Below are 16092 nucleotides of genomic sequence, written 5' to 3'. Positions count from 1 at the left end.
AGGCTGAGGAGTAAACCCCGCACTTTCCCCAAGACTTCCCTTGAAGTTTTTAAAGAGAAACGAACATGGTTTTCCCCCTCTAAACTTTATGTTCATCTTCATAATTTTCAAATTGTTTTTTTAAAAAACCCAATAATTCAATAAAAGACTAAAATGGCTTTACAACAACATAAGCAGCGGCTTCCTGGCCGTGGCTCTCACCTGGCTGGTCTGGGAAACGCGCCGCGCCCGGCTGTGGACCGCCATGCTATCCCCTTCCCGCGTCCGCGCGATCCGCCAGCCCCACGCCAGCATCGTCTTCAAAGACTCTTTGATGGGCCAGCGGTAGATCTCTTTTTCCTAGAGCCACAAAGGAAGGGAAGATAAAAGGGGCAGGGACGACTAGGAATCCAAATGAAAATAAAAATATTGAATGCTTTGACTGGCATGGTTCATTCAAAAATATAAAAGGAAAGTAAAAATTCTGAAGAGCAGAGTGTGAGCCGAGCCCTAGTGTGAGAGGCGCCACTCACAGGGCCGCTGCTTCTTATGCCTGGAGGGTAACTTCCTCTCCTTGCCCAGCTCCTGACAGTGGAGATGGGCACTGGAAGGAGAAACACACTTAGGGAAACTGCAGATAGGATGGCATGTGAGTGAAGGCTCTTGGACCATCAGAATAAAGAGAGACGGAACTTTCCTGCACAAGCACAAGCTCAGAAATCCTCTCACTCCATTTCTCAACTTTCCCCCAAAGAAGTGAAATATGTGAAAACTTATAAATAATAATATTCACCTATTACTTCATTGTGCCCCATCAAGAAACTCTTAAAAATATGTAATAAGAATAATTTCTAGACTTTAAAAATACAGCAGAGAAATAACAATTAAAAAAGAACAGAAAAATATTAAGTACAGGAGAAAATAACCAATTAAATACTGACAGAAAATGGGAATAGAGACAAAAAGATAAAAGATAAAAAAGGAACCTTTGAATAAAGGTTAAAAGTACTATATGTAAGGTAAAAAAAGAGTTTAATAAGAAATTACATAATGAAGACAATTTTTGAAAATATTATAACTATATATCGTTAAAAATCCTCACCTTTTCAGATAATAGTTTATATGGCTTCATTAGTGGTTGAACTTTAGTTGAGTCTGAATATGTTTCCCCATAAATCCATCCATTGGCTAACTGAAAAAAAAAACAAAAACAATATAAACATCAAAATTGTTTTGTGCGCATTAATTTAGAGAGTGTAGGTATGTATATGTTTGTGTGCTTGATAAAATAAATCTAAACTGAACCAAGATAAGGATTAGGGTTTGAATGTTATCCAGTGTAAGCTAACATAAAGTTTTCCTAAACACCATTAGTTTGAGTAACCAGTCCCTTGGAACCAGTCTTTTTACCCAGAGAGTGAAAGAACCCAGTCTTCCTTAAACAGCCGGGGTCTCCGATGGTGTCAGTGGGGGCAGCCACAGGCCGCATGGCCCCGTGACACTCACCCTGACTCGTCCTGGCTGGGCCCCCGTCCTGTGGCATGTGTGTGTGAAAGAGGGAAACAGGAGCAGGGTTTACTTGGAAGCATCCTGAATAATGTCACTCATTTTGCCCACTCCTATCTCCAATAGCCCTCGACACGTTTGCTCCCCATGATTTTGTCTGTTCAATTTCTCATCCGCCCGCAGAATCTGGGTGACCGGTGGGCACCGGCCAGCACTCACTGCCGTCTGTCACCTTCGTCTCCCTTCCCCCTCCACCAACTCGCACCTAGAATGGACACTTCACTCTTACTGCCTTACTAGTAAATCAAAGTACTCAGTAAAGAGCCACGCGTTTATAAAACAGAGGGAGGAGGACTGGGCGGCTGGGGCCGGTGGAATCTGAGTGCAGCGGGCGCCGCTGCATTGCTGAGTAACAAACATCTTCTGGAACATTCGCGGCCAGATTTTCACTTTGCCACCTCACTCCACGCTCAGTTTAGACTATGCCTGCCCTCAGCTCAGTTTCTCTGACAAACCTATTCTAAGTATCTAAGGCTCAATTAAGAATGACTGCTCAGGCACAGTATTTCTTCAAAAAATCTCATGATGTCCTGAATCGCACCTGCTTGGTCATCTCATTTAGGTTGGCTTTTGGGGTTTTTTTTGACAACACAAAAAAAGCATGTCATCTTGCTGTCAGAACATGGTGGCAACTGGACTGCCTGCCTGGACTTCTGATGTCTGCAAATGAGCTGTATGCAAATTAACCTGCCAAATATGTTGACGGGCAAACTCACCCTAACCAAAATGTATGTCTGGCAAGGTGTGGAGACCGTACCTGAAGACGCACAGGCAGACTATTCCTATGGGTTGCATGGGTAACCGGGAGTCTCCACTTCCCCTTTTTTCCCCTCTTCCTCTTCCCCTTTCTCCTTGCTCCGATGGGCCAGCAAGGTGGACCAGGAGTCACCTTCCTCCTGCTTCCCTTGCTCCTACGGGTCCAGGAGTTTCCTCCTTCCTCCACTCTCTTCCCCCTTTTTCCTCAATAAACCTGTTGTTTAAACCTAGAGTCATCCCCAGGTAATTTCTCAGAGCAAGGCCACCTGACACTTGCCATGTAACCTATTCTTAGCGAACTGCATGTCTCCTTGGTAATACGAAACACAACAGAAGAGTTAAAGGTGTCAACAATCCTAAATTCCAGTTAATAATTTCCAATATTCCATCTAATATAAAAATCATACATAAAGCTAAAGGTTCTTTAAAAGATTTCTGGGCCCAGAGTCACAACTTTTTTCCTGAAGCCCCTGATGAGTATTTCTTTTTATTCCCACAATGTGTGTTTAGAAATTCTACCTATGGACTTGATAGGTTTTTTAAATTTAAAACTGTGCTTTTAATGAATATTCTTATCCATATGTGTATCATATGGGCACCAGTGGTACAGCTCGCTAAATATTATATTAGCAAGTCACAATTAAATGTTCTCCCTGATCGGAATTAAGCTCTCACTGTGACAGAGAAAACTGCCCTGGTCAGAAATATCGGGCAGCAGACTTCAGCATGCGCTTTTTGCTGACTCAGAGTGCAGCCCCGGGTGTTACCTTGTCCATGGACCACCTGTCATGGGAATGTTCAGCATATTTGTTAATGAAGTACTCCAGCTTCTCAGGAATTGTAATACTGTGAGAGAAATAGAGAGAAAAGGCTTGGTTTTCGCAGACTACAGGAACTCCCATTAATAACTTACAGCTTCTGATCACCTAAATCCCATTCAGTGCATAGCTGTTAAAAAATTGTTCTAACAAGGTATTACTTTTCTATATGATAGGAAAAATATAAGAAAAGTCAAGCAGATAATGTTCTATCTGCTTATCATATGCTAATTCATACTTTATAATGTCTTAACATAAGTTATATAAAATAAAATTATACACAGTATAAATAAAAATAATTAAAATGTATTCAAAGATGAGGACAATCAAGATATGGTTACACACAACAAGCCTGAAGACACACTTCTCCCCCACATTCATTTTTGGGAGTTATTTTTCTTTTTTGACTGAAGTTTCTTCTGCAACAACTCTACATGGGTTAAAAAACTGCTGAAATCTGATCTGTATCATTATTTAAGTGTACTGAAATTTTAACTCAATTTCATACAACTAGTGATGTGTTAATTATCTTAACTATTATTGGTCTACACATGCTGTTCTAATTGCTACTAATATAAACTATAGGGAAAAGTAACTAACATGCTTCATGATTTTATAACATTATCCTTGATTCCTTTTATGTTTAAATAAATATTTAACCTCTTGAACAGATATTCACTGTAAGCAATTGATGGCCAAGTCTGATGGTAATTGTAAGACTTGCAAATACCAAATATCTGTGAATAAAAAATTAATATATAGCATTTCATTCTTTAGCAAATATGACTTATTAATGCAATTAACTTTGAGAATATAATTCTAACTAAAATCTAGTGTAATGAGATGGTTTACCATTTTTTTCCAGCAATGTTATCAGTCAGTAGCTGAACTATAGGATATACTTAAGAAACGATATATAAAAATCACAGAAACATAGAAATTATTTAGATTACTGTTTAAACCTAGTCTGTTAAGAAGTCCCCAAAGGGGAAGCCTTGGTAAATTAATACACATGCCCAACACTTACTAATTAGATTTAATTAATCAAAACTATGACATCATTTTGATGTTAAAATCCTGGAGTATATTGTTTGTTAGCAAACCTCAAACTTACTCATGTAGGAATGTGAACATGTGGTTTGGGTTTACTTACTTTGGAAAAAATACAAAAGGACTAATCACATAAGCCCAACACCAGGCTAGAGTCTTTGTTTACAGGACTGTGTCAAATGCCAAATACACAAATTTAAGGCATGATCAAGAGCTTGAAATGCCACTAGGGTTGAAATGCACTGGGTGCGGGGGCTAACCCAGCTGGGGGACCTGTCCTGACACCTGACCTTTAAACTCCAAAGCGAGTTCAGAGAGTGGCTATCAAGGGTCAACCCTGTAGATACTAATCTTGCTAACCTTGCTGAGTGACCACAGCATCAGTAATATTCATGTGGCCTAAGAGGCAGCTTGCCTTGCAAACAGGAAACCACGGTCTTCCCTAAAGACAGGAACAGCAGCAACAAAGGTGCTGCGACGCCAAACACCTGAGGTGCCCGAGCACCCTACCTGTTGAACAATTTACGCAACTGAGCACATTAAGAGACACGTCATCTGCAGTGAAGGTGGTTACACTGCGTTCTAGCTGCACGCCAGCTTCCCACGGACATTCTCATTGCGTGTTCCCGTTGGCCTCACGCTGTGCTCTGCACGCTGAGCATCAGTGGCAACCCTAGACCTTGCTGCCGTGAAGGGACATGAAGGGACAGCTCTCAGGACCGGCGGGCGCTCCTACCTGGAGCACCTGAGTCAGAGACGCTACCCAGAAGTTGGTTGCAATTTTAATAAACATTTCAGGTAAATTTTCAACTAGCAATATAACCAATGTACTTTCTCGATTCTCATTACTACAGATCGACCAGGTGGTTATAGGCAGAGAACCTCGATTCTATTAAGAGTGCCCTAGAAGGTGCATCTCATCTACTTTTGATACTCCTACAATCATCATCGTTGCCACCACTTCATCAAGGAAAGGGACCCCAGTAAAAGGATACCAGTTCAAAGGGGGCATGGATGAGAGAAAGTTCACTTTAGTACCTTCGTCCATTTCAGACTTCACACATCATTTACAATAAAAAGCTGCTGCAATAGAAAGAGTCCATACTTGGAGGTTTCAACAGGCTGTGGGTTAAAGTTGCCTTCAGCATCCATGGATGACTGCTTCTCCACCATGCTGACGTAATTTGACTCCATGTAGTCTGGAGGCAATGCTCCGGCCACGGCACTCAGGCAAGGCAGAGCCAGTTTGAAAAGTTCTTGTTCATATTTCTGGGAAGAAATGGAGGGCCAAAAAACAAACGTATGCCACTACTTAGCCAAAGTTGTCTACACGATCACTGTGGCAGATGAACTGCTGTAGAACAAAATCTGACTCCGCCCCCGCACCCCTCCACCCCCAGGCAGCTGAACTCGCTAGCGGATTCTGCCTCTGGAAAATGGAACATTCAGCCTGAAACCCCACAAACTAAGAGGTGCTGATGGCCACATGCTGCAGCTGCAGCCTAAGAAGAAACAAATCCTTGCTTCTCTAAAAATGTATTCTTTGATATTTGAGATGACGTAGCCTTGAATATTGTAAGTGTGCAGCGTGCCTGTACAACATAAACATATTTGCGTCAATGAGGATTGTACTTCTGTTATAGGTGTTGCTGCATCACACTGTAAAGACCACCATGAAAATGCCTGTAGAAAAACAGCCCAGGATAAGAAGGCTTTAACTGATCTGTACTGCATTACGAAGTTATAAAAATGAAAATTCTGAACTGGAAAAGAAATTCTACAGCAAATTTGCATAATCAAAATTTCTGGGAAGAGATATTTGTATATTAATCACATGACTCATTAGATTTGTATTTAGAGATATTTTTAAATCAAAAATAATCATCTAAAAGTTCTCTCACTTTAACCATTCAATTTTAAATTAATGTTGTAAATTCTTCTAAAAATACCTTCTACATACTATTTTAAAAGGACTCTGTTTACCAAAGACAATGCAGCAAGAAAAAGTATCACGAAGTCACTGCTAAATGAAGTCCCAGATGGACTTTCCCTAGGAGGAAGTGATCTCTGCTTACACGGTTCCCGCCGTCTAACAAGGTCTGTCCAGGAAGTCAACTCAAGCACAGTCGCACACAGCACAGTGTGGTGATGTTGTCTGATGTGCATCTGTGCAGTGGCTGAAAGTGCATGAACCATCCATTGTAACTATGGAAACTGTAGGGGACGGACGCACATAAAGCGGCTCTGGGTGGAGGGGCAACACGGGAAAGTCAGCAAACCACTGGGATAGTATTCCTTGAAAGATTTAATATTATGTTTTCATATTTGATATGAAAACCTGATTTCTTCAGGTTTTATAAGATTGGGAAGGGGACTAGGGGGAGTTTGAGTCCAAATAAGTCCAAATACACCACATACGTATCAACCCGTGTGCATAATTTCCTAAAATGCTGAGCCATCTTAAATTCAGAAAGTATTATGATCACAAGAAACATGTTACCGTAGCAATTATGAAAAGCCAATATAAACTGCATTCTCAACATTTGTTATAAATTCAGAAAAAGAGAAAAAAATTAAAAAAATAAAAGTTCTTATCAAGAACTTATGGCTTTAATTATTTTGTCATACAAATAGACCCACAAAATATGAAATTACCTTTTGAGACAGGGCATCAAAAATTCCCCAGAATAATTTTCTTGATAAATGAAGCTCTTCTTCGGAGGCAGCTCCAAAGCTTCCCCACCCTCCAGGCAGACAGTAGTACTTCCAGCACCTTTCATAATGATTTGTCAGCAGCTAGGCAGGAAAACAATGATAGAAACAATGAGCTGAAGATGCCTTTTATACTTTTTCCATTTCTCCCCACATGGCATTATAATGCAATGTAATAAGATCAGCTGAAACAAAACGGCCCAATCCACGTGGACTCTTTTGGAGAAAACGCTTACCTTGTATTTCATGTATCTCTGAAACTTAACACTGATCACAGTCTGAAGATCGAACCCCCAATTTTAGAAATAACTTATGTGGCGCATTCTTCATGAGTCTGTGTGGTTTTCAGTGTGTCTCTATGGTTTACCTTAGTGGCTCTCCCTCCCAATTTTATGGACTGTCATGTGTATGACAAAGGCGTTGATGCCAGGATGGCCTGGAGCACAGGCATCCCCAGGATATGGGACCTAAATGTGCCTTCTAGGGGAACTACACCCCTGGACATTTGAGCTTCCTCTCTGCAGAGCCTTCCTTGCCAAACTTTATGATTTGACATCTTGCAGTAAACCCCCAAAACTGCCCACTTCAATTGTTTCTTTATCTAAGTGTATTTCTTCGGTGGTTATAGATGCCATTTGTAATCTTACCAAGTGTCTATGTTGCCTCCCACATTTTCCTATAAATATTTTATTTGTTTAGAACTTAACTGGAAATACAAAGGCAAGTACAGAAACTTTCAATCGTTCGGTAGCTCTTGGATAATTTATTCTTGATCTATAAATTAACAAATATTCATAGCTAGTTGCCAAGTTAATAAAATGATGTTTATGAATCAACTACAAGTTTTTGGATTCTCCTCTCTATATCTAAGGAAGGAAATAAATTGATAAGGATTACTGTTATAAAAGCTAACACATTTCTTACCACAGAAATATTTCTTTTAGTTTGGTTTCTCTCTCAGTTACAAAACACCTACCTATACTTACATGTCCATTTCAACAACTGGAAGAAATTTCCCAACATCAAATATTAAACATGACGTATCTAAGAAATGTACATGCTTTAACGGGAAACAATGTCAGCAGACCCAATAACCAAGTAACTAGGAACGTTTCCTGTCCTTACCTTGAGAGGCATCTTCGCGTGTTCATTTAATAATGGGACATCAAACACTAATCTCCTGAGCAAGTGCTGCATCATAGAAGGCCTCAGTTGGCTGGTGGAATAAAGCTGATTTTAATAATGGAGTTAACATATCTAAACTAACTAGATAATTCATTAGACTAAATTAAATACGCCAAGAACTGTGCCTACACCTCTTTTCAGAGAATATTAATTTCAGGTGTTCCCAAACCAAAGCTTAACCAACAGTCACACAATTCTATAATCAGTTCCATCTGCCCCTCATCCCCACCCCCAGATCTGAAGACCGATCCTTATTTGCTACATGAAATGCGTCTCTTCTGCTCCCTCCTTCCTTAACACCCACAACCCACAGCCCACAGCCCACAGCCACCGTTAACTTGGCAAGTGCATCCGTCTTCCAATGACCAAGCTGGAAGCAAAGGACGAAGGGGACATAACTAACACAAGGTTGACATCCCACACCCAGCAACCCTGAAGGCGTCACCCCTTTCGATATGTAGAAAAAGCCTGTGAGGTAACATATTTTGATTCTACTTTACAGAATTTTAGGTTCAGGGAAGTGATAGGACTTATCTCCTCATCTCTCACTTCCCTCAGTCCATCTGCTTCCAAACCCCACGCCACACTGTGCAGGGAAACCCCCCTGCACTGCACCCTGCTGGCAGCAAGCCTGCCCTCCAGCAGCTCCCGCCCCATCAGAAGGAAGCCTCCCTCCTCGCTAGGGGCCCCAGAAAGGGTCCCTTTCACTATCAGAACTTCAAAGGGAGCAGATATGTTTCTGGTTTCCCAAGAAGGCATTTGAAGACTTCTACCTACGGAAAGTGGTTTTCCAGGCTGGAGAAAGGAGTGGCCTTCATCACTGCCACACATAAGAATGCTTTCATATTATACTGTATCATTAATTATATTTAATAGGACCTCTTTCTTCTCTATCCTGGAAGAGGAGGTAAAACCTTCATACCGTCAAAAGGGGAGGATCTATTAATCTTACACCAGAGTGACCAGGGACCCTCACATCAACACCCAGGAGAACACAGCTGGTCCGACACTGTGTACGTCCCAGGGCTGGACACCCTGAGAGGCCTGGAGGACACTCCTGAGCTTGACTCATACCTCAGTACACAGAACTTCCTAAAAGAAATTAGTTTTTGTACAGAAGTTGTCTCCAAATTCATAACAACTTGTCAAGGGCCACAGAGTAAAGAAGTTCTCTTTCTGAAACAGGAGGCGGCTGGGCGTGGTGTTGCCGCACACGCACCCGCAAACGGACAGCAAGCAGACTTCTATGGACTCCCGCTGGGCTCTGGTCAGCGAGCAGCCCTTGGACAGCCTGTACACGGTGTGGAGCAGCGAGTCGATGAGGGAGGCGTGGTGCTCCGTGCCGGCGAACAGCGGGGCGCATCTCTTCAGCAAAGGCAGCACAGCCGTGCAGAGGTACCGGTTGAGGGCCAAGGCCATGTCTGTAGCGCTCAGAGCAGCCTAGAAAGGAAATGGAGAATATTAACAGAAAGCTATTTGCCTTTGGGGATCAGCATGTTGCCATGTGATTGCTCTATCTAGAAAATGACAAAAACGGGAAAAATGAAAATTATTCTTCACTTACATCTTTAAATGTAGTTCACATAATTTTTACCACTAAAAACAGTCAACTTTCAATGGCTTATCAATGATAAAAATAAAGTGATATTTCCTCAAAGAGCCCAAGAACCAAGAGGTGCATATTCTATAATAAAATATCAATAGTAGGAGAAATGAAAGATAAAGACACTGGTGATATTAAGTGATATGAGTAACCTACTAGGGAAAGAAAGAAAAGAGTTTATCCTCATAATATATCTCATATTCATAAATTCTTTCTGAATTCTATTTATTAGTATTATTGATATTGATATTTCTGCTCACATCCATCAGCATCAATAATCAGGGGCTGATTGCCTCACTAGGTTATTATCTATAATATTTAGGCTCAGAATTTCATGGGAATACACCCAAAGAAAAAAAATTGTTTCATTTTTATGATTCTCATTTCATAGCTTTAATGAAAGAGCTACTGTCAACTAAAAATCTCTTTCCCCTTGAAATCAAGGACTCACTTAGCTGAGAATAAAATAAGGTATTATTAAAACTACTGGACAACACTTAGAGCTACACCTTATGCCACAGTCTTTCAAACAGCAGAATATTTACACGGATAACGGCAGATTCTCAGTGTGGGCCACTGGATACTCAGGACAGACTTTAACCCACCTGTACATTAATAAACAAAAGCACGGGGATGATACTGTAATTACATCACTCAACAACGTCCATTGCGCCTCGTAATACTCTAATTGCTTTATTGAGAACAATAATTGTTTAGATCAAGTTAGAGGTTACCAGGAGCCATTGTGACCTCCCAAATTGGGTTTCTGTAAATTTCTCATTGTCTTCTGTTGCACCTGATCAGAATTCTTAACTCATTCTTGAGTCTGATTCTCCTCCACTAGTCAATAAATTCCTTGAGGAAATAGTCTGTTTCATTTTTTGTTTACCCACTGCTTGTCTAAAAATATAACGGGTACTCAGTAAACTCTTGGTGACAATAAATTAATGAATAAGCCTATCACGAGACAGAGACGGAAGAGCCAAAGGTGGAGGAAGCCAGGAGTGCACCTCTTACCGTATCTAAAGAAGCGGCAGCCCGGAGATCTGGCAGAAAGCCAACCTCTAGAAGATGGAGGAGAAAATCCTGAACCTCAATTCCATAGACCCTGTCAAGGAACAAAACCATGGCTGCCTTGTGATCTGGGCAAAAGCCCGCAGACATGTCGGGCTCCACCACATTCCCATCTAAAAGAGAGAAGGCGACACGCGGCAGTCAGTGGCCCTGCCACTCACGAGACATTACAAACGGCTGCTTTCAGCCTCCCCACGTTTTCAGTCAAGTTATCTCTTGCACGGTTTTCCGTTATTCTACAGAACAAGCAAATGCTGGGCACTGGCTGAGGACATATGATGGTGCGTTTTAAATCCAAGGTCATTTAAACACTATTCGCCTGCCCATTGGCCAACTTCGCATGTGATAAGGACATAGCATTATGCTAGATACTGAGAAGGATACGAAAGATATTCAAAATCCACATTGTGAAACTAGGAGTGAAATCCAGGAAAAGTTAAAATGAAAGCTAAGGTTTTCACTCTTTTCAAGAATGGGAGCCTTTTTTCCACATTGATAAAACTCATTAGCCACTATGTGATAATCATGGCACATTTACATATTTATAGGATAGATAATTACAAAATGATGGAACAACTCTATGAGACCAGTTTGACTTTCAAATGAATTATGGTTCATGACCATAATTACAGCAGAATTATAATTTAAAACATGGTTGGGAGTCATACTATTTTCTCTTTCAACAACTAGTGCCGATGCCTATATAAATTACCAAATCCCTTCTTTTAAGTACAGAGATTCATAGGCTGGGAACCATTATTATGATGAAGTTTGGGATTATGTGTCAATTTAAATATTGGGACAGTGGTCTGTTTCCTGTCTAGCCATGTGATAACTAAGCCAACCGCTGCTCATAACACACTGAAGGTGCCACAGAGAACACCACAGGATCTTTGGTAATGAGGCAACGTGGAAGGAAGAAGGGCCCAAGGAAAGATGGTACATGACTACGATCATTCCAAAACAGTAAGCTTTTCTGTCTTCGTTCATACTCAGTGAATGAATTTGATGTTCACACATCATGAAAATAAACAAAAAACAATGTTTTTAAAAATATTAGATTAAAGACTAAGATTGTACATCTACTAATTGGCCAATTTAAATCTAAACCAAGTAAAATTGGATTTAAAATCCAACCAAAATTGATTTAAGTGTTCAATCAGTATGCTAAAATTTTCTTTTTTATTTATTGATTTGAGAGAGAGCAAAAAACATTGATTTGTTGTTCCACTTATTCATGCATTCATTGGTTGACTCTTGTATGTGCCCTGACCAAGATCAAACCTGCAACCTTGGTGCATCAGGACGACACTCTGACCAACTGAGTTCCTCAGTCAGAACCTATACATTTCAATTAAAAGCGTATATGATATTCCAGTTCAAATCTCCTAAAAATCACAATACAAAATTTAAGTTTATCGGATCCTATTATTTTGACATATAGTTGAGACTAAGAAAATGGTGAGAAACTCACTGATCTTAAGATATGGTTGTGTTTTAAACACTCATTCACTGAAGGAATGTGACAGCTGCATCTGCCTGGGACCCAGGGCTCACTGATGGCCTGCGGGTGCTGCTGTTCACCGTCTCCACAACCCCTGAAGACAACAAAGCCCACGAGGGGCCTCCTCTCAGACATCTGGTCTGTGAACTGGAATGTGGAGGGCAGGAGCTCTGGCTTTACCCTTGGGGCCTGCCAGATTCATCTGCCTGAAGTAAGCACCTCGGACTTTGTCCAACCTGCCTGTCCCCAGCTGCAGGAGTGAAGTCTCCTGTCTCCTTCTGAGACCATGTGCTTGCCTTCAAGTTTTTGAGACCCTCTCTCTCTCATTGTTATTCTGGGCCACACTCCCGTTCTAGAACAAGGGTGATCAAAATGTCTGAGAAAGGCCATTAGATCGTATCGAATGGGGGTACTAATCTTTAAATAAGAGGCTGACTTCATTAAACATGCTTTTGAGTTAAAGTTGGAAAACTAATCCCAAGCAGCAGGAAAAGGACAATAAACATTGGGTGAAATATAAGAAAATGATTTTTTTAAAAACTTCTCCTTAGTCTTGAAAAGAGCGCTTCTTTCAACATATTGGTCATTTTAAAATCTCTAGGCCAAAAGCTACAATCATTGTTTTAGGGGGGGGGCGGGGGGGATCATAAGAAAATGACAACACAAACTATCAGAGTAAGTTAAGGAATTGTGGTCGAGACAGAGAACACTGGGACCAAAGAATACCAGCAGAGAAATCAGATAAGACAGCTGAAGGACTTATTTCTTGATTGGAAACACAGCTATGTAAAAACAATGAGAATAGAAAATAGTTTATAAAATAATGGCCTTTTTAGTTCTTTTCTTATTTTAAAGAAACTTAGGTAGTGTCCCTAGGCCACAGAGGGGGAGATGCTGAGCTCTGTGATTCATCATCCAGTGTCCTACTGACCTACGAGGAGCGGGTCTCACCTTTGGCTATTGTGGGCATCGGGAAAGCGATGCTGATCACTCCCACCAAGTCTCCCAGTGGAATGAGGGACCTCAAAATGGATCTGATCCTGATGGCTTCTCCCTTGCCAGCATGAATCAACTACAGGAAGAAAAACAAAGCAACATTACAACCACTTTGTGAAATCAATGTTATAATTCTATCTACAAGCTGAAACATGGGAATCTGAGTCCAAAATGATTTTCTGTTAAGTATATATGTAAAGTTAGACCTCACTCAAAAACTGTCTTCAGGCTTACAGGCAGATATTTACTTGCTCACAAACTTTTCATTGACATCAACATACACCGGGTTATATACTATGATCTAGGCCAGCTGGTCTACCCATCAAAACAATAGTTCCTATCCTCTTTGAGGTATTTAAAAATATGAGATTCTAATTAGTCTATTGATTCTTACCTCACCAAAATTACATGCAGATACCTATCCACAACAGGAGCAATACTACGGAGGAATCAATTATCTTTAGACCCTCAATATATACTATATTTATGGCTGATTTAGCTCTTCTTGCTTTGTGATGAAAACACAATTGCATATCCATCTATATCCCACCCTGATTTCTCTCCAGGATGGGTTTCCAGTATGGAGGTGAACAGAGACAGTCACTGGCTAATGAAGTCCCAATGAAGACGTGGCTCTGAGACCATCAAGAATCACAGCCAGTGTCTGGGACAGACCGCAGCTCAGAGCCAGGTGGGCATCTGTGTCCTTCACCACAGGGTGATCCTAAAGGTTTTTGTCTACAATCACTTGCAGCATGCAGATTTTTGAAAATGTATTAATATGATTAAAATCTCATCAACAGCAAGTGAAGTTTTTACAAAAATGATATAACTAGGTTTCTAATATTTTGATATTTCTCCATCCTGTGATTCCTCTCTGTTCACAACAGATTATATCCAGAAAGCAAGAAAGTTTTAGTCAATGGGTGTGAGAGAAAGAGACTGCCCCTCCCCCCCGAAAACCCCGGAAAATGAAAAACTCCAGAGATGCTAAGGGTGAGAGAAAGAGCATCTGTAAGTATCAGCCACCTGTCTCCTGCTCAGACCAGCCTTAGAGTGAGTTCATCTTCCTCCCCCATGTTTCCATACTCTGCCTTGTTTCCCACTAGCAGGTAATAAGGCTAATTTTCTGGGCGCTGGCAAGCATTTCTTAAATGAATATAATAGAATGAAATAGAATAGATTGGAAAATAAAGAAGAAAATGTCAGGATGTATTACAGAGTAAACCTATTGTTCCATGAAACTTTAATTTCATCTTGGCCCAAAGGCCAGAAAACACTAATTGACCAGGTCTGAATAGCTCTTCCCTCCCCCCAGCCTGCCTCCCTCACACTTCCCCCCAAACCAGGGCCCAGCACGGAGCAGCTCCCTCGTGGGACCAAAACCTGTACAAGAAAATGACTCACAGAAGTGGCTGCTTTCTGTAAGTGCTAAAATAGGAGAGGGCATTGTGTAGAGAAAATATGCTCTTTTCTTCTTCAAGCGTAGAGGGCTGGGTGAGCTTCTGCGAGCTGTCCGTAACTGACTGCTCTTCTGACGCCTCGTACTGAAATCTCGTGGCTAATTTTTACAACCAACAGGATGTTTCCAACTAAACAAACTCATTCAGCAACTGGGCTGCCATGTCATTTTTAAAGAGCATGAAGACACTTTGTCTGGGTGCTGCAGGGACCCCTCTCAGCTATGATGTGTCTTCCCGCAGAGGAGCAGGTGCTGCTCCAGGGCCCGGGCACTTACATGCATTTCAGGGGCACAGCGTCCCAGCAGGTCAATCAAAGCTGCATAGAAGGTCATGATCGCATTCCCCATGTGGATGGGGTCGTCCTCCTCTTCTGTGTCACTTTCACAGATCATTCCAAAGAAACAGAAAGCACATCAAACAAGGACAACAGAGCAACCTTTCTGGTTCTGTACACATTCTCAGGGGAAGGGCCTCTGGGTAACTCATTCTGCCTCTTCTGACGCTTTTCATGTGGGTGTTTAATTTACAGATGGACATTTTGAGGCAAAATGACAATAGGTCAAAGACCCGATTTCAGATTTTATCACCAAGAACACACTTGTGGGAACCCAAATATTAAGGTCCTTTCAAAAGGGAAAAAGAGGAATTACTAATTTGATGATTGTGCTCATTTGTAGTGGCAGCTTATTAACAAAAAAAAAAAAGTAACTGATGGAAGGATTTGGTAAGTTTGGAACATTTTTGGGAATAGACACGTTTAGAGAAAGGGTGACAAAGATCTGTCCTATAAGGTCACATGTACAAGGTGCCCAGTACAGTGTTTCCCCAGAGTAAGGACTTCATAAATGGGATTTCATTTACTTGCTCTTCTCTTGCCCACCAACCCGCTCCCAATAACCTGGCATATCCTCTCCCCATCTGTGAGGAAAACATAAACATCTCGGTGTCTCACAGTGACAGCCCGATCAGGATGGCCCTGGAGGATCATGTCATTCCTCCTTCAGTAGCTCAGCAGTCAGCTACCACGCGAGGCTCAGAGGTCTGACCAGCAGCAGTGAAGCTTGCTGAGATGCCAGGCTGTTCCCGGGGCCAGATCTCCCAATATGTTTGCTACCACTTAGAGAAGCTGGGGGCTCTCGTCCCTCTACGGCTGACTGGTAAACCCGTAGCCTGCTCATGGGAACTCCCAGCCTGAAGCCCTGGCCTGGTGTGGATGGAACCCAGTGCCCAGGGTTTCCATCTTTGCCTCCAGTAGGCCCTGTTATTTCTCTACCAATGATGCCAGCAGTGGGGGTACGTGAGCCCCTAGCAGGACGGTCACCTCCCAGATTTAAAAAGTAGGAGCAACACGCCTGGATTAATTTACACTCATTGGTGAAAACAAGT

At 41.5% G+C, this 16092-nt stretch overlaps 1 protein-coding gene across 2 annotated transcripts in view; it reads right to left on the bottom strand.

Annotated features, from left to right (window-relative positions):
- RYR2 (ryanodine receptor 2) overlaps positions 1-16092 on the bottom strand; it is a 550937-nt gene that overhangs the window by 136100 nt on the left and 398745 nt on the right. For both annotated transcript variants that reach the window (XM_090263510.1, XM_090263509.1), the window contains 10 exons: positions 14982-15084; positions 13199-13319; positions 10687-10856; positions 9286-9506; positions 8007-8097; positions 6825-6965; positions 5275-5438; positions 3069-3147; positions 1082-1171; positions 202-339 (listed from right to left, as the gene is read on the bottom strand). In XM_090263510.1, the coding sequence (XP_090119636.1) occupies positions 202-339; positions 1082-1171; positions 3069-3147; positions 5275-5438; positions 6825-6965; positions 8007-8097; positions 9286-9506; positions 10687-10856; positions 13199-13319; positions 14982-15084 (1318 nt within the window). The remainder of the gene's footprint in view (positions 1-201; positions 340-1081; positions 1172-3068; positions 3148-5274; positions 5439-6824; positions 6966-8006; positions 8098-9285; positions 9507-10686; positions 10857-13198; positions 13320-14981; positions 15085-16092) is intronic.

Source organism: Furipterus horrens, unplaced genomic scaffold (assembly GCF_987537825.1).
Source record: "Furipterus horrens unplaced genomic scaffold, mFurHor1.1.pri manual_scaffold_15, whole genome shotgun sequence".
Classification (NCBI taxonomy): Eukaryota; Metazoa; Chordata; class Mammalia; order Chiroptera; family Furipteridae; genus Furipterus; species Furipterus horrens.
Note: the sequence above shows the minus strand (reverse complement) of the source record. Positions and strands in the feature narration are given on the sequence as shown.